The sequence below is a fragment of the Anas platyrhynchos genome, chromosome 10, assembly GCF_047663525.1.
Source record: "Anas platyrhynchos isolate ZD024472 breed Pekin duck chromosome 10, IASCAAS_PekinDuck_T2T, whole genome shotgun sequence".
Taxonomy (NCBI): Eukaryota; Metazoa; Chordata; class Aves; order Anseriformes; family Anatidae; genus Anas; species Anas platyrhynchos.
Window position 1 is genome coordinate 8,506,109 of NC_092596.1, and position 18,111 is coordinate 8,524,219.

The 18,111-nt window shown below is 50.5% G+C and overlaps 1 protein-coding gene across 9 annotated transcripts; it reads left to right on the forward strand.

Moving 5' to 3' along the window:
• The first annotated feature begins 363 nt into the window (after positions 1-363).
• On the forward strand, positions 364-16,823 carry LOC119717843 (uncharacterized). 9 transcript variants are annotated; one of them, XM_072043193.1, is made up of 12 exons: positions 638-1,189; positions 1,714-1,828; positions 6,522-6,576; positions 7,377-7,486; positions 8,026-8,364; positions 11,617-11,886; positions 12,258-12,374; positions 13,467-13,568; positions 13,782-13,907; positions 14,039-14,131; positions 14,438-14,530; positions 15,633-16,823. In XM_072043193.1, the coding sequence occupies exons 4-12, from the start codon at positions 7,471-7,473 to the stop codon at positions 15,785-15,787; spliced, it is 1,311 nt and encodes a 436-aa protein (XP_071899294.1). In that variant the 5' UTR covers positions 638-1,189; positions 1,714-1,828; positions 6,522-6,576; positions 7,377-7,470; the 3' UTR covers positions 15,788-16,823. The 9 variants fall into 9 exon arrangements, with proteins under 9 accessions (XP_038040134.2, XP_071899297.1, XP_038040138.2 ...); XM_038184206.2 differs by lacking the exons at positions 638-1,189; positions 7,377-7,486 and adding an exon at positions 364-609; XM_072043196.1 differs by lacking the exons at positions 638-1,189; positions 6,522-6,576 and adding an exon at positions 377-609.
• The last annotated feature ends 1,288 nt before the right edge of the window (positions 16,824-18,111 follow it).

The window sequence follows — 18,111 nt, forward strand, 5'->3', positions numbered from 1 at the left end:
TTGACAGCTCTGGATGCACGGGGGATCCTTCCACCTCACGTGCATGTTCGAAGTAGCAAACTGTCTCATATTTATACAGCAAAACAATGGATATTCAATTAACACCTATACGTATTCATTACCAAAACCCGCCTACTCTCACTTCGTATGCTAATTAGCTTATCAGTCCTTGCACTTACGCAAAGCCTCCCAAGAATTGTAGGAAGGGGTCTTCGGGGCGTGGGCAGTGGTATTTGGGAGTTAGACTGTAGGTCTTCTTCATGATGTACTTTTCATCTTTTGCTACAGAATGCCAAGTTGGCTGAATCAGTTGTTTTCCAAGCTGCAGGAATGCCAAGTTGGCTCAAGTTAGCTCAAGTTTCAGCATAACTGAAGTCCGACACATAACGAGATGTCGAATATTTTGTTCTCATTACGATTTTAACTACAAGATTTATTCTATCCTAAAGTGAGTTTATACAGTATCAGTGCTGATTGTGCCTCGGGGAGAACAGACTTCGGAAAAGAAAGAAAAGAAAGAAAAGAAAAAAAAACCTACTGTGAACAACTGCTGAAAACAGCAGCTGAGAAGAGGAAGGAGGAGCACAGAAACAGCCCTGCAGACACAAGGTGAGTGCAGCAGGAGGGCAGGAGGGGCTCCAGGCACACAGCAGCAGATCCCCTGCAGCCTGTGGAGAGGCCCCTGGTGGAGCAGGCTGTCCCCCTGCAGCCCATGGGGCCCACATGGAGCAGATCTCCACGCTGCAGCCCGTGGAGAGGAGCCCACGCAGGACCAGGGAATTTGGGGAGCTGCTGCCCACGGGGTACCCACGTTGAGCAGTTTGCTTCTGATGGGTGCACCCTGTGCTATGGACCCGTGTGTGGAGCAGCTCCTGGGGAGCTGCATCCTGTGCGAAGCACATCTGGGATCAGGTTGGGCAGGACACGTGTTATGGGAGGAACTCTATGCTGGAGCAGGAGGAGGAAGTGGCTTCGTCTGCAGAGAAATCGTTTTTTCACTATATTTCCCCTCCCAGCACTTCTGAGGAGGGGGAGGAAGAGAGCAGTGTGCTGAATCCGAGCTAGGACAGCTGTGCTGGGGTTCCGCAGAACAGCAAAGGGGGTTAATTGCCGGGAGGGTGGAACAAGGCTGCAAGGAAGGCAGAGCCCGCCACTGCTGCTGCTACTTTAGGAGAACAACGGGACCGAGGTGAGTACAGGGTTAGGAATGCAAAAAGGGGTTGGGGACTGGGAGATGGGGACTGGGATAAAGCCAGGGGGATGGAGCCATGGGGACAGAGGGACCCCCCTGCTTTCCCCTAGGGCTGAAGCTGCTCTCCCCCACAGGGTACCGGGGTCTGCTCCTCCAGCTCAGCTTCCCCTCCTATCCAGCCCTTAAATACCAAATAAACACTTACTGCCTGTAAGCGCTCTGTGGAGTTCAGAGCTCATAAACATCCCGTCTGTCCCCACTCAGCCCATTCCTGTGTTTTTCCATGGCTCCAGCATCTTGCAAGGCTTTACAATTAACTCAGAGGTTAATGTAAAAGATAATTCTCCTGACAACCATTGCTGGGTTTTCCCTACCTCCAGCACCATGGGTAGGACTGTGAGAAGCCTCCTCACCCCAGCTGTGTTCATCATTGAGCTTAGGGCTGAAATTTTGCATTAAACGTTCCTGACGCATTTTTCCTTTTTGCTCATTCTCAGTTTTGTTTTGACCACAACCTGCAGGATGAAAAAGAATTTCCCTGCTAGTTTGTGTTAGCTGCGAAGAGCCATGCTCCTCTACAGTTGTGCTGCTACATTTAGAAGACAAAGAAAGATTTTTCCTTCTGTTTAATTACCAGTGAGTAGCATTTTTTCTGCTTTTCACCAGTTTTGGTAGTCCTTTTTGCTCTGTGAGACAGGGATAGCTGAGCTACACCTCTCTCACAACAGGGATTTGTATTTGCTAACTGGATATTTGACCTGAAGCTGTGGGATGATTTGCATCTTTTTTCATATCAGGAGAGTCCAATAGATCATTCCAGATAATTCATCTTGCAGTGAGGTTTTTATATTTGAGCTGCACAGCTGCTGCAAAGCGATAACAGAAGGGCACACAGCAGTGAGGGGCCCACGAGCAATGCTGGGCAAAGCTGGCTGCAGACAATTGGGCTTCTGTCAGTCCCCACAAAATTTTTTTGCTTGTTTTTGAGGCCTGAAGCTGTGTGCAAGCCACTGCAGCTGGGGGAAAGCAGTTCCTTTTTCTAAAGGCCGTGCTGGCTCCCCAGCCTGCAAAGAAAGACCCTGGGCTGCTGTTGCTCCTCTGGCACAAATAGTGTTCCTATTTGTTGGGGTGGCTGCTGGTAGTGTCGCCCTGGCCCCCGTAAGGAGCTCTTTTCAACAGCTGACATGCAGCTCACCCCTGCAAGAGGCTTGATTAGCGCTGCTGCTGCATCTACCGGGGCTGATGGGCTGGAAGCACACGCCTTACAAAATACTCTTTGTGAAACACCAGCACGCTAGTGTGCTTCTGCTTCATTTTTTCCTCATGACTGTTTTGAAGAAATGAAAGACAAGGCACAGAAGAGATGCAAATCATAGTCTTGAGTCTGTCTGTCTTCATGAGCCTGTCCTCCCTTGTCTGTGTTGTAGCTAAACTCCTTGAAACATCTGCCCTCATCAAAAGTCTCTGTGTTTGCAACTGCCTCTCATGCCACAAATATCTGTGGGAGGTGTTTGTCTCACTGAGAATCAAAGGCCTGTGTGATTGCCGTTACACAAAACCGCCTGCCTGCCTTATGCAGTCATTTCCTTCCAAGGGCTCTTCTCTGTTTCCCCCAGGTTTCTGAAGAATGAGATCTTATCTGCTGGAGGAGGGATTCATTTTTAAAAAAAGTCACACGAGAGCTGCATTGCATGCCCTTCTTCCAAATTTTCCTTACTCCCCATCACCTGGGGATCCTCAGTGCATCTCCATGAGCACAGGGAGAGCTGGGAGGGACTCCAGCCCCCAGCAGGAGAATACGGCATTTCTGTGCTGGTTGGGGTGTGCCTGGAAAAAGGAAATTATTCATCTATAAACGGTGCCAGCTTTCTGCACAGCCACTGTTCTTACATCCTTAAAATAGTTGCATACGCCGTAAAACACAATATCTTTCCCATTTTCCTGTCAAAAACCACAACAGTTTATTGCTCAAACTTTGGAGGCTACCAGAGAAAAACAGCCAAAAAGTGGCTGATTGTGGCAGCAGCGTGGGGAAGAATCAGGAGGAGTTAGGAATCCGTGTTTTGTCAGGAGATTATGACCTGGTGGCCATTCCACAGACATGGTGGGACAGCTCACAGGGCTGGGCTGTGGCCGAGGACTGGTGTGTCCTGCTGAGGAAAGGCAGGCCAGCAAGGCGAGGTGGAGGAGTTGCTCTTTATGTGAGAGAGCAGCTACGTTGTATTGAGTTCTGCCCAGGGGAGGATGAGGAGAGAGCTGAGAGTCTGTGGGAGAGAATTAAGGGGCAGGCTGGTGTGGGGAATAGTGTTGTGGGTGTCTGTTACAGGTCACCAGACTAGGATGAGGAAGCTGACGAGGCCTCCTACTGATAGCAGCCTCACGATCACAGGCCCTGCTTATCGTGGGGGATTTCAGCTACCCTGACATTTACTGGAAGGCCTCAGCCAGACACCCACAGTCCCAGAGGTTCCTCCTGTTACAAATGAAGTTTCAACCCGATCTGAATTTAGTAATATTTATAAAAGGCAAGTAAACAGCGCTGAGTGCGTGGGGAGTCTATGTTCTACCAGCACGTACACACTAACATCGAACTTTCTAAATATACAGAACACTTCTTTTACATATTAAACCCGAGTACGCCTATAGATATGAATCATAAACATGGCAAAGTTTTAAGAAGCAAGTGTTTCACAAACAATCCTTGAAGGCAATCACTATTAATGTCCATGATTGGGGGAACAGAGTTGGAGTTGCTAATCCTGGTTGGAGTGCTCCCATATCTTCCATCACTTCATTAATTTTCCTCAGATCATATAACACTCTCCATTTTCCGTTCCTTTTCTTGATTACAAACACCGGATAATTCCAGAGTTAGTCATGGGAACAACACATCTCGCTTTAAGTTGTTAAGCAACTCGGCCTTTGGGCCTTATGTATCTTGTTCCTCCCAGATTGAAGGGAAACATTTCCATCTCCTTTTCAAGGCCAATAGGGCCTGGCTCAAAAGGCACGTACAGGTCACCAGGGGACATACCAGCAAAGGCCTGTGATGGCAGTAGCGGTGGGGGGGGTGATGGTGTAGCAGAAGGATCGGTGGATGAGCCCGCAGCTCCCTCACTGTCTGGCAAACCCCACGTTTCTGACTGTGGTCCCACGCGGCTCTTTAAGGCCTCAGAGATTGTTCACCAGGTGCCGAGCAATCCCACCGCAACCTTGTCGTTTTTAGTTGCAGAGTGCCACACCTTGACCTCAGTTTGGTCCCATATTTGAGGCTCATAAACTGTCTGATTGTTAATAAAACGAATAAGCTGTAAGGTTCCCAGGACAGTCTTTGTTCCTCAGGACGTATGATTCCCCATAATGCACAACTGCTTACCAGCGAGGGGCAGCTGTGTGCACAGGTCCATTTCTCAGCCTGAGCTTCTTCCCAGCTCCGGTGCGCCCATTTCCAGCGACTTTCTGTACGAGCTTCTCTGAGCAGTTTGCTGAGTCTGGCTGAACCTCTCTTCATGAGGCAATCAATGTGCCTGATCCTGTCCTGGTCTCCGTTCTGCTAGCCTGTCCCTATTCATTCTTCTTTCTACTTCTTTATTGATGACATAATTTCATCACATCGTGTTGCCTTTTTATCCTGAAGGCAGGCTCCCCTCTTATACCTTTCTCCCCAGTTGTTTCTTTTCAAAACAACTTTTCATTGGTTAAAGATCTTGCATAGAACAGCAACAGCAAACACCCAGCAACTTCCATGCCTGAATGGCTGGAGAACAAGAAAACGGAGACTGCATGGTGTCTCCTGAATCAGCCTTCTTTGATCCCTCTAAACTCTTTTACGTTCCTGATGGCCTCGTCATTAAGAGTCTGATATTATCATTAACCATGAGGTTTGCTGACTCTTGCAGGAAGAATGGCCAAAAACATGACAGATGCTAGTATGGTCATATCATGCTGCCCTATATTACCAGAATAGCCTGACTTTTATAGTAAACTTAACAGGGGCGGATAGTGCCTTACACAAGATTATCGGTCAAAAGCACTCAGACAAACAACTGCAAGAAAACAACCCCACCTGCAAGAAAACAACCCTCATAGAATTAGCAGTCACGTACATCCCATCCTTGAAGCCAGCTGCTGGCAACAATATTTTTCTAAATTCCTCAATTGGGCGATGTGGGAACTTCTCATAGTCGTCCTGGTAGCTTGGTTTGCTCAGCTGCGGCGAGCCATGGGATCTTTGCTGTTTCAAAAATCCCTCAACAGCCCACCCCCATGGCCGTGCTCCCACATCTCCCCCTTTATTAATATCAACCATTTTCTTGACACGAATTATCACTCCATATATCACACTCCAGTGCACTGATGATAACTTCCAGATGCAAATGGTGGACGTGCCAACTAGGAGAGGAGCACTGCTGGGTCTTGTCCTCACCGGCAAGGAGGGGCGGGTGAAGTGGTGAAGGTTGAGGGCAGCCTTGGCTGCAGCGACCCTGAGATGGTGGAGTTCAGGATCTCATGTGGCACGAAGAGAATATCGAGCAGAATCACGTCCCTGGACTTCAGTAGGGCCAACTTTGGCCTTTTCAAGCAATTGCTAGGGGAAGTCCCATGGGACAGGGTATTTGAAGTAAAAGGAGCCCAAGAGAGTTGGTTAGCGTTCAGGGAGTGCTTCTTCCGAGCTCAAGATCAGAGCATCCCAACAGGTGGGAAGTCAGGAAAGAGAGCCAGGAGACCTGCATGGCTAAACAGGGAAGTGCTGGGCAAACTCCAGTGGAAGAAGAGAGATCATGGAAGGAGGGGCTGGCCACTTGGGAGGAATATAAGGCTGTTGTCAGAGGATGTAGGGAGGCAACCAGGAAAGCTCCGGCCTCCCTAGAATTACACCTGGCGAGAGGGGTCAAGGACAACAGAAAGGGCTTCTTCAAATTCATTGTGGATAAAACTAACGGTAGAGGCAATTTAGGCCCACTGCTGAATGAGGTGGGTGCCCTGGTGACAGGAGACGAAAAAGAAAAGGCAGAGACACAAAACTGGGAGGAGTGGCTGACAGGCCGGAAGGCCGTGCTGCCATCCAGATAGACCTGGCAGGGAGAAATTCAATGAAATATGAGGGCAAGTCCTGCACCTCCGAAACCTCATTTCTCGAAATCCTTTTAGCAGGGCAGAAGCCAGGCCATCAGCTCCATCACAGGGGTGAACACAATGTGCCTGGCCTGTTTCCTCTTGCCTTGGGTTTTGGCTGCTCTTGGGGTGAGGATGCTGGGCTGGGCGTCTGCTTGGAGTGATCCAGAAGCTGCTCCATGGTTGAAAAGGCTTTTTTCTTCTTTTCCTTCAGATGCTGCTCTGATGTTTGCAGGGGTCCATGGAAGCCAGCTGGATGCTGCCAGGAGGTAATGTCTCTCTGGAGTGGGCCCATCCTCCAGCACAGGTTCTCGTCTCTGCATGAGAAGCTCCTTTCCCACCAGCCTCAGGCTGTCTCTAAAACAGACCATGTCTCTAAAACAGACACTCGTGAAATCTTTGTATCACTGCTGAGACTGTCATTATAGAAGAGTGTCCGAGATGTGACTCTAATTACAGGACATTATATTCTGTCCCTTTGACAAAAATATCAGCTCCTCCCCCATCATCTTTGCTCCAGTGCTTTGCAAAACAGTAGGAAAAAATATTATTTTTTTATTATATTAAAAATATTTATTATATTAAAAATATTTAAAAAAAGAGCAGTAAATTTGGTCTCTGTCATCCAAAAGCCAATGATTGCATCTGAGCTCTGCAAGTCAGCCTCGAGCAGTGTTGCACCCCACTGCAAACTGTGTTAGGTGCAGACAGTTTGTTCTTGTGATCTGTTGCACAAAGGGAACGGGATGTGATTGGGGTTTTCCAAGTCCCCACGATGACGGATATGGCAGGTGCAGAGCCTGCAGCCACACACAAGCTCAGGAGCTAAATCTTCCCGAGGAAGTGAGGGAGGGAGCTCAACCAGAGAAGTGTTTCTGTACAGGCAGGGGCATGGCCGTCACGGGCAGCGGCTCAACAAATGGGTGTTGAAGGGACAAGGCAGAGCTGTAGCACTGCCAAGCTGCAGTGAAGGGAGGGCTGCAGAAAGCACCAGCACTGCTGCCTGTGTTGCCATGGGCTGGCAGTGCGTGGGAAGTGCTGTGGGTGCTTTTCACGGTGTCGTTCCCAGGCTGGTCCATCGCTGCTAGTGACCCTGCTGAGAGCGTTGCTGCAGAAGGAGCTCAACCCTCGTGGCGGTTTGAAAGCACCTGTGGCTCTTTGCCATGTCCTTCGCAGGCTGTGAGTGTGAGAGGGGACTTGTCCTTGGGCTGGGTACCACCGCGCAGCCCTCCTGCTGCAGCAGACCTGGGAGAGGTGGAGAGCGGGCACCTGCAGCATTTCCACGCTCGCTTGCACCTCTGTGCTGCAGAAGGGCTGGTCGAGGCGTGAGCATCCTGGCAGGTGCCTCCCAGTGCTGCAGCCTGGGTCCCACCAGGTTCGGGTGCTGAGGGAACTGGGTGAGGTCCAGGGGTGAAGCCACGCTGAATGTGGTCCCACTGAGCAGCTCCTGACATGCAGAAGGAGCCTGATTCCTGTTGTTTTCATTCCAAAAAGCAAGGAAATACTTGAACCAGTTACGAACCATTTTTATAACGTGCCCATAATGTTATGATTTTTTTCTTAAAAAGAAAAAAGGGAGGACGGAAATCAGACGTGCACAATGGGTTTCAAGAAGTCAGTTGGGGCCTTTCCAAGAAGAGCATAAGAGCAGCTTAATTTGTCCTTTGGCTTTTGCTTAGAAGTAACCCACCCTGCTCTGGCTTCTCTCCTGTTTCCAGACCTGCTGCTGCTTTTGCAGGTGTCCTGTTTTGCAGAAGAAATGACAGAGCTCTGGGCAGAGGAAGGATCCTCTGTCACGATGCACGCACCGGCTATCAGGAACATCAGCTTGGCCGAGTGGGAATACATAAGAGAGAACATCCCCGAATTAATCCTGCAGTACTACGCAGAGTCGCAGTCAGTAACCATTTACCCAGCTTACAAAGGCAGAGTGGTTTTCTACGAAAACAACGGCTCCCTTGTCCTGCAGAAGCTGCGAGAGACGGACAGTGGCATCTATAAAGCAACAGTTAACTTGTTGCAGGACAAAGCAACAACAACCACTCTTACAGTGATCAGTAAGTCAAAAATTGGTTGAAAGGATGTTTTTCTCTGACCATCAGTAGGATTTGCCATCAGTAGGGTGCACAGGTATGCCTCCCCCGAAGTGGACTAGAGGAGGACTTTCTGGTTTCATTACTGCCTTGAATGACATAGACTGTCATTCAACCACTCCTGTCGGTATCCCACAGCAGCAGCAAGGGGTATGCCTGTGCGAGCTGTGCCCAGGTAGAAGAGCTGCTCAGCCAGGTTGCGGAGCTTTGTGGGGAGGTGAGCAGGCTCTGGAGCATCAGGGAGTCAGAAAGGGAAATTGACTGGTGGAAGCATACTCTGCCCTCCGTGAGACAGGCTCACGAGCCTGCCACAGCACGAGTGTCTCCTGCCACGCAGAAGACAAAAGTTCCCCCATCCTGCCAGGGAATAGGAGGGGACCTAGGCCAAGGGGGGGAATGGAGGCGGGTTCCTGTTCGGGGTGGTAGGTGAGCCCTGTCCTTGCCCACCTCACCCCTGTATAACAGGTATGAGGGTCTAGAACACGACAGTCAGAACAGCGATGTAGACAAAAGCCTGTCCCAGTTGGAGAAGGTGCCTAAGGCAAGGCAACCTACCCCCTGCATTGCTACATCGTCTGTCAAGAAAGACAGAAGGGTTATTGTCCTGGGGAACTCCCTTCTGAAAAGGGACAGAGGGCCCGATATGCCGACTGGACCCAGCCCACAGGGAGGTCTGTTGGCTCCCCGGAGCTCGGGTGAGAGACTTCGCTAAGAAAGTCAAGCGCCTGGTACGGCCCACCGACTGCTACCCACTGCTGGTCTTTCAGGCTGGTAATGACGAGGTAGCAACGAGAAGTCTGAAAGCAATCAAAAGGGACCAGGGGCACAGGTTGTGTTTGCCTCTGTCCTTCCGATAGGGGGGATCGATGCTGACAAGCGGGCTCACCACATTAACATGTGGCTTTGCGACTGGAGCAACCAGAAGGAATACAGGGACGCTGTTCGTGTTTGCAGGGAGAAAATTTGTGTGGGCAAAGCCCAACTAGAGTTGAAGCTGGCCATGTCTGTAGGAGACAATAAAAAAGTTTTTTTAGATATATGAACAGAAAAAGGAGGACCAAAGAAAACATAGGTCTGCTACTTGATGGGGAAGGTCTCCTCACAGACAATGACATAGGCAAAGCAGAGATGTTTAATGCCTTCTTCACCTCTGTCTTCAACACTGACGTTGGGCTTCTGGACCCAGGGTGCCCGGAGCTGGAGGACCATGACAGTGGGAATGACAAACTCCCAACGAACCCTGAACATGTGTGGGATTTGCTGCTCCACCTGGAGCCAAACAAGCCCATGGGTCCGGATGGGATCCATCCCAGGGTGCTTAAGGAGCTGGGTGATGTCATCGCAGGACCTCTCTCAATTATTTTTCAGTGATCTTGGGAATCTGGAGAGGTCCTGGTAGACTGGAAGCTGGCAAATGTTGTGCCAATTTTCAAGAAGGGCAAGAAAGAAGATCCTAGCAATTACAGGCCTGTCAGTCTCACGTCAATAAATATTATTGGTAAACTGGTAAAATTATGGAGAAGATGATTCTTGAAGTTACTGAAGTGCATCTGGGGGACAATGCAGTCATTGGTCCCAGCCAACATGGGTTCATGAGGGGCAGGTCCTCCCTAACAAATTTGTTTTCCTTTTATGATAAGATCACCTGTCTAGTTGACCAAGGGAAACCAGCTGATGTGATCTTTTTGGACTTCAGCAAGGCTTTTGACAAGGTTTCCCTTAAGATCCTACTGGACAAAATGTCCAGCATACAACTTAATAAAAACATCATCCGATGGGTGAGCAATTGGCTGACAGGCAGGGCTCAAAGGGTTGTGGTTAATGGGGCCACATCTGGCTGGCGGATGGTCACTAGTGGGGTCCCTCAAGGCTCCATTTTAGGGCCAGTCCTCTTCAATGTCTTTATAAACGATTTGGATGTAGGAGTAGAAGGAGTTCTGAGCAAATTTGCCGACGACACCAAACTTGCGGGAGTTGTGGATTTGAATGAGGGTGGAAAGGCCTTGCAGAGAGACCTGGACAGATTGGAGAGCTGGACAATCACCAACGGCATGAAGTTCAACAAGAGCAATTACTGGGTCCTGCACCTGGGACAAGGCAACCCTGGCTGTTCGTACTGACTGGGTGATGAGATGCTGGAGAGCAGCCCTGCAGAGAGGCATCTGGGGGTAGTGGTTGATAGCAAGCGGAATATGAGCCAGCAGTGTGCCCTGGCAGCCAGGAGGGCCAACCGTATCCTGGGGTGCATCAAGCATGACATCTGGGGTTTGACCAGTTTAAATGCAGGCAATAGTGGAGTCCTATTTTAGATCCCATGAACCACAGAATGGTTTGGGTTGGAAGGGACCTTACAGCCCACCCGGTGCCAGCCCCCTGCCATGGGCAAGGACCCCTCCCACCAGTCCAGAATGCCCAAGGTGACATCCAGCCTGGCCTTGGGCACCTCCAGGGGTGGGGCACACAGAGCTTGTCTTGACAGCCTGTGAAAGTGCCTCACCATCCTCGTAATAATGATTTTTTTCCTTGTATCTAATATAACCTACCCTTTTTTAGTTTAAAGCCCTTACCCCTTGTCCTATCACTCCACTCCCTGGCAAAGAGTCCCTCCCCAGCTTTCCTGTAGCCCCCTTTAGGTACTGGAAGGTTGGTAAAAGGTCCCCCCAGAGCCTTCTCTTCTCCCAGCTGAACACCCCCAGCTCTCTCAGCCTGTTTCCATAGCAGAGGTGCTCCAGCCCCCTGATCATCTCTGTTGTGGCCCTCCTCTGGACTCTTCTGATACGTCCATGTCCTTGTGCCAGAGCACCCCTCCACCCCACTTCTGTGCGGGGGCAGCTTTCTCCTCTTGGAAGTGTCCATAAAGTCCCCGTCATCACTTCCCAGCATAATCCCAAGGTGCAGCTCTGTCGGGTCGGTGTCCGTGGCCCCAGGGTGCCATGCCTGAGCTCCAGGGGCTGGTGCTGCCCACCCCAGGGGAGGTGCCGTGGCTTAAGGGCAGCGGCTGGGACATCGGCTCTGAGCTTGGTGGATGCTGCCCTGCTCCTGCACTTTCTCCCCTGCCAGACTCAACCGAGGCACTGAGCTGAGGTGCGAATGAGAAGGGGAGGTGCCGCTCACCCTGCATGGGGCTTGCTGTTCTGGCATCTCATGCGGGGCAGGTTTAAGGTGGGAGGAGAGGCAATCCCAGGCAGTGCTGCCATGTCGCTCTCTGCTTTCCAGAGCCCTTGCCCCAGCCCAAGCTCCTGAGCAGCTCAAACCTGGCCGGTTCACTCATCAACCTGACCTGCGTGCTGCCAGAAGGAACGGTGGCTGATGTCTTCTGGAAGAAGGATGGACATCCCCTTCCTCCCGAAAATTGCTTCCAGCTCACTGGGAAGACCACCGAGCTGCAGATAAGGAAGGCAGAGAAGTCGGATTGCGGCTCCTACTCCTGCATAATCAACAACTCCATAAGCTGGAAGGAGGCAGCCCTCAACCTGACCGTGACAGGTTAGCATTGCCCTGCCGGGGTGGGTCCGGTGGTTTGCCACCTTGTCACAGCAGCCCTGAGCCCACAGGTACCTGGATGAGACCCCCAGCAGCTCTGCTGTGGTCCTGGGGCTGGCAGATGGATTGTTCGTTGGCTGTTGTCTCACTTGGACCTGCAGCCTTTGTGCATTTAGGTGCCAGCTCAAGCCTGCTCTGTCTTCTCATCTCTAGCAGGTCTGGGCACCAGCACTTTGTCTCTGAGACCCTCGCAGGTTTCAGCTGCCTCTCGTGGGATCTGCCACGCAAGGAAACCCAGTAATCCTTTAGGGTTTCGAGCTTGTTGCAGACTCCTGCGATAGCTGCTCCATGTTGTGGGGTTGTCCTCCATGCAGGTCTTACACCTCCTGCCCGTGCTGCACAGATGATGACCGCTGCTGCGCTGGTGCTCACTGCCATCTCTGCCGTCCTCTTCGTTATCTGGCTCACTCAGCCTGGGAAGCTCAGACTCGGTGAGTGCCCACGCCTGAGCTCCTCTCTCCATGCCGTGGAGAGGGCAGAGGGCGAGGCAAGCCCCTTCTCTCCTAACTCACCGCGGTAGTTGGAGGAAGCTTGCTCGATGGTCGTGGAGTTCATGCACTTCTTCTTATGCTTCTGTGGCTTGAACAGAAAACAAAATTTCCTAGCAGCAGTAATCCCAAATGGCTTTGGGAGAAATTGGACCACCCGCAGGTATCACGGTATGAGGCATAGGAGTTGTTCCTCTCTGTCCTCAGGAGTCCCTGGGGAGAAACAGAAAGGGCAGGACACAAAGAGCTTCCTGCGTGGAGGTGCTGAGAGCTGACCAAGGGCCACGTGGCATTGGGTTTGGCGACCAAGCACACTGGTGTTTGGGTCAGGATGGTGCAAACTGCTGTGCAGCCATACCCAAGCTTACGTGTTAATGTGGGTGCTTCTGTAGCAACATGATGGTTAGCAGAAAAGAGACCATAAGACCTAGCCAACAGCAAGTCCTCCCACACAGTCTTGGTAGCCTTCTCACATGCTCTTCTACCCACCAAGAACAGTCCCCAGAGCAACAGAAACCATGTGGAGAACAGGGGTGAAACCCGATAGCAGGTAGGAAGGTTCTCCCACATGGATTTGTCCCACGACTAGCACTGGAAACGTGCAACACTGGGTCTTGCCTTTGGGGTAATCTCTCCTGAGGAGCTCTACGTGCCTGATGCTTGTGGCAAGAGCTTGTGCCATCTGTGCTCTTCCCCACAATATGCAGCCTCCAGAAGAAATCCAGTGCTTGTCGGGTGGGCAGAATTGTATCAAGGTGTTAAACTAGATGAAATGAGTGTCTTGGTCAGCTCAGAGCAAGTCCAGATCTGACTGGCATCTCATGGTTCCTCCTCAAGTCAAACAAAGCCCTTTAGAAGCCTACCAGAAGCCTTTGAAGTCCACCAGCGTTTGTCTTTGAGGTTTCCAAATCTCGGGAATTTGATTCTTTACAAGGGAAACGTGTGCTTGGTGTTCACCTTCCCTTCCCAGGCTGCACCCTGGATCCCTTGGTGAGGTTCCGAGCCCTAACTCAAATGTATTTGCCTTTTTCCCAGGAAAGGAAGCATGGAAATGGTTAATGATGTCCATCCTGGGGCTGCTGTGCACCTCTTCTCTCCTCCTGTTGGCTGCCTCTGTCATCTGGATGCAGGAAGATGGTAGGATTCATTTAAACTGAGTTGTTCTTCATTTCTCCCGTGTCTTATCTTTGACGACACCAAAGACCTCCAGGTCTCTCCAGCAGCATCCTTGTCTGATGCAGTGCTGTTGGGTTTGGAGAATCAATGTCAGGGTTCCCTGCTCTGTAGCGTCTGCCTCGGCCAGGAGAAGCTTTTCCATCTCACCTCCTTGTTTAATTCTGCTCCCCACAGGTCATTCTGCTGCCTTCATCCTGCTCGGGCTTTTCCTCTCGGCTGTGATCATGGCCATGGCACTGACGGCGGTGGCGATGTCGCCGTGCAGACCAGCAGTGCACACATGCTTCAGGTCCAAAGGCTGTGAGTTGCTGTCGGTGGCCTAAACCTCCGGTGCAAAAGGCCCCATGAGAGCCTGGGAACAAACTCCCCGTGCCGGCCTGCCCTCCTCTCCCATTTCTCTCCCATCCACCAGAACTTCTCCCCTCTCCCAGGGCACCGTGTCATCCTGTGCATTACAGCCACAACGCTGGTAGTCAACCTGCTGTTCAGCAGCCTCCTGCTCCACAACTTCTATCAGCTCCACGGTAATGGGTGGCCGGGTTGGCACCGCGTGTGCCCTTGGTCGCCTTCCTTCTGGGGAGAGGTGGGGTGTTCGGGGTGGGACTGGCCTCACCATGGGAAGAGAAAGTCCTTGGGTGGCTTTGTAGGCTGTAGTTGATGCAGTCATGGCAAGCCTTGTGCTTAGCTGGGAGGTCACAGCAGGGCACTGTTTGCCCGTGGAGCTCCAGAGCGTGAAGCACCAGGATGCTCTGAATGACCTTCATGTTCTGTAGATGTTCAAGGGGGGCAGGAGAGCAACCACTGACAAGTTCTCACTGTCTCCTTGGCAGAGCGGGGCTGCTCAGAGGCTGTCAATCTGACCATTGGCTTCGTCATTCCTGCTGTGGCAGTCCTCTCCATGCTAATGCTCCTCTTCCTGTGGTGTAAGTAGCCCAGAGGTTTCCTTTGGCTCTCTCTACAAGAAGGACATGGAGGTGCTTGAGCAAGTCCAGAGAAGGGCAACGAAGCTGGTGGGGGGGTTTAGAGAATAATCCTACGAGGAGCGGCTGAAGGAGCTGGGCTTGTTCAGCCTGGAGAAGAGGAGGCTCAGGGGCGACCTTATCACTCTCTACAGGTACCTTAAAGGAGGCTGTAGTGAGGTGGGGGTTGGCCTGTTCTCCCACGTGTCTGGTGACAGGACAAGGGGGAATGGGCTAAAGTTGCACCAGGGGAGTTTTAGGGTGGATGTTAGGAAGAACTTCTTTACTGAGAGGGTTGTGAGGCATTGGAACGGGCTGCCCAGGGAAGTGGTGAAGTCACCATCCCTGAAGGTCTTTAAAAGACGTTTAGATGTTGAACTTAGTGATATGGTTTAGTGGAGGCCTGCTTAGTGTTAGGTCAGAGGTTGGACTCTATGATCTTGAGGTCTCTTCCAACCTAGACAATTCTGTGATTCCAGCCACACCAAGTAGCTGCTCCGTCACTGAGACCCTGCTCTCAGCTCCCACCCCCTGGCAGCAGGTATTGAGACAAGAGGCAATGTGCCTCTGCTTCACCCAGGGATGCTCAAGGAGGTGTTCGTGAAAAGCGAGTTTCTCCTCCCGAACATGGAGGATGCTCTTCTGCTCTCCTCCTGACCCAGGAGACGTGGGCTGATGCCCAGCTGGCCACTAACCTGAGCAGTAGTGAGCCCACGGTGTGCCTCACAGGCTCCATGATGTGTTGAGGAGAGGGTGGGAAGGGGACCACTGCTTTGCCAGGGTGTGCAGAACAATTGGGAATCTGAAACACAAGAAATATTGCACTAACCTACCAAGGGCTCGTAGGTTAGAGGTTCAGGGGCTTGCAGGCAAGGTGGGTGTCCATCTCTGTGCTGCCTTCTGGCTCTTCATCCAAAACAGAGATCTGGTTTTGGAAAGGGAATGGTTTAGCCATGGGAAAGCCTCCAAAACCCATTCTTCCCTGCAGTCGCATTTTCACATGTCCCCATGAAGCTCAGGGTGGTGTTGGAAACCCAGGAGCTGATGCCCTCTCCTTTGTTTTCAGCTTACAAGAAAAATCAGGAGAGGCAGCAGCAGCCGGACCCCCAGGAGGTCACCCACAGCTTACAGACCACGTCCACCTTGGTGAATTCCAGCAAACATGAGGTGTCTCCTTCTCTGGTTGCTGCAGATACTCGTCATGTAACAAGGAATATTTAATACTCACCGAGAAGCATCCATCTGCCTTCCTGCAGAACGGCACGGGTGGATTTGTCACCACCTGGGGGGTGACATCCGAAGAACCAGTCATTGGAAAAGCTGGTACATTCCTCCTAGGCCAGTCCAGAAACTGAACTAGTGCCAAAGTGGATACTGGATGATTTTGAGTCTTAAGGATTCTTTGTAATACATCTAGGTTAGATTGCAGCTCTTTTGTAAGGGAGCTTCCCGTAGTTCCCGACTGCTCATCTCCTGTCCTGTAGATCAGTGATGGTGCTCGAGAGCCTTTCCTTTTCCTCCAGCTAACAACTGGTGTTTACACAGAACAGGTCACCTGCCTCCCCACTCCCCCTCACGAGGAAGCTGCAGACCGCGATGAGGTCCCCCCTCAGCCTCCCCTTCTCCAGGCTGACCAGGCCCAGTGCCCTCAGCCATCTTCCCCTGTAGGCCCTTCACCATCTTCATCGCCCTCCTCTGGACACCCTCCAACAGTTTCGTGTCCTTCTTGTGCTGTGGTGCCCAGAACTGCTCACAGCACTGGAGGTGAGGCCGCACAGCGCAGGGCAGGCAGGCAGGACAGTTCCTTCCCTTGACCGACTAGCGATGCCGTGCTTGGTGCACCCCAGGGTACGGCTGGCAATATGTGATTACAGATCCCACACTGGTCTGCCTTTTTGCAGGTGCCCTTTCCTGGGTACTGACCATTATTGTAGTTTGTAAATTCTCCTTTTCTATTTTTATATATTCATATATATATATATATATATACTCACATATATATATATATATTTATATATACGTATATTCTGATTTTTTATATATATTTATAAGCACCTGTGACCTAGCCTGTGCTGATTTCCCTTACACAGGGTCTTAATTGACCTTGTGGTCACACCGCAGCTGTCAGTGGCTTTACATCCTTTGTGGACTGTAGTGTTTTAGGTGGAGCTGAAGGTCCCCCTTTTTTGTCCCCCTGGTATCATCTGAGAAATATTTTCATACATGAAAAAAACTAATGAAAGGAAAGGAAAGGAAAGGAAAGGAAAAAAGAAAAGGAAGGAAAGAAGAAAGGAAGGAAGGAAAACAAACAAAAAAAAATTACAGAAAAAGGAAGGAAGGAAAGAAAGGAAAGAAGGAAATAAAAAAAATGAAAGAGCGATAGAAAGAATGAAAAAGAAGGAAAGAGAAAGAAGGAAAGAAATAGAAGGAAGGAAGGAAAGAAGAAAGGTAGGAAACAAAGAAAAAAGAAAAGAGAGAAAGAAAGAGAAAGGAAGGAAGGAAGGAAGAAAGAAGGGAGGAAAGAAGGAAAGAAGGAAAGAAAGAAAGACATCCTACCTTAGGTCTCCTTTTTCTTTGCTTTGCTAGAGCCGCTCCAATTAAATGATTCCATTTGGATCCTCTGTTGGTGTCCCCAATTTTTCAAACCAAGGTACCAGGGCAACTACGAGGCGTTCCCATGACCATGTTCCCATATCGCCCGATTGAGGAATTAAAATATTGTTGCCAGCAGCTGGCTTCAAGGACAAGACCTACACAGCTGCTAATCACAAGGGGGTTGTTTTCTTGCAGGTGGGGTTGTTTTCTTGCAGTTGTTTGTCTGAGTACTTTTGACCAATAATGTTGTGTGAGACACTATCTGCCTGTTAAGTTTGCTATGAGAATCAGGCTATTTTGGTAATAAAGAGAGAGCATGATCTGACCATACTGGTGTCTTTCATGTTTTCGGCCGTTCTTCCTGCAGCATGTATATATATATATATATATGTGTGTGTGTATATGTATATATATGTATATATATAATATATTCTGATTTTTTATATATATTTAAAAGAACCAGTGACGTAGCCTGTGCTGATTTCCCTTGCACAGGCTCTTAACTGACCTTGTGGTCACACCACAGCTGTCAGTGGTTTCCATCCTTTGTGGGCTGTAGACTTTTGGGTTCAGCTGAAGGTCCTTTGCTGTCCCCCCTGGTATCAGATGAGAAATATTCAAACATGAAAAAAAAAAAAAAAGAAATCCTACACTCACCTTTTTCTTTGCTTTGCTAGAGCCGCTGCAATAGAAGGATTCCATTTGGATCCTGTGCTGGTGTCCCCACTGGGTCTCCTCAAGCACAGGATAGCTCAGTGCTATCTGGGCCCCAGCTCTGGGGCCAGATCCTGCCTTGGCCAGCTCTGGACCAGGTTTCTCGAGGGGGTGCGGGCCAGGGCAGGCTGCTTTACAGACCAAACTAAAGCTGAGCAGTGCCCTGGGTTGCAACAAATCCCGGAGGTGATTTAAAGGTATTAAACAAGATAGGCCCCGGTACTGACCCCTGGCGG

Bases quoted from the DNA above. Each gene is read 5' to 3' on its own strand.
- LOC119717843 (XM_038184206.2), top strand. From the start codon at position 6,549: ATGGAAGCCAGCTGGATGCTGCCAGGAG. The intron at 11,887-12,257 runs GTTAGCATTGCC...TCCTCCATGCAG, and splicing joins CCTCAACCTGACCGTGACAG to GTCTTACACCTCCTGCCCGT. The intron at 13,908-14,038 runs GTGAGTTGCTGT...CCCCTCTCCCAG, and splicing joins ATGCTTCAGGTCCAAAGGCT to GGCACCGTGTCATCCTGTGC.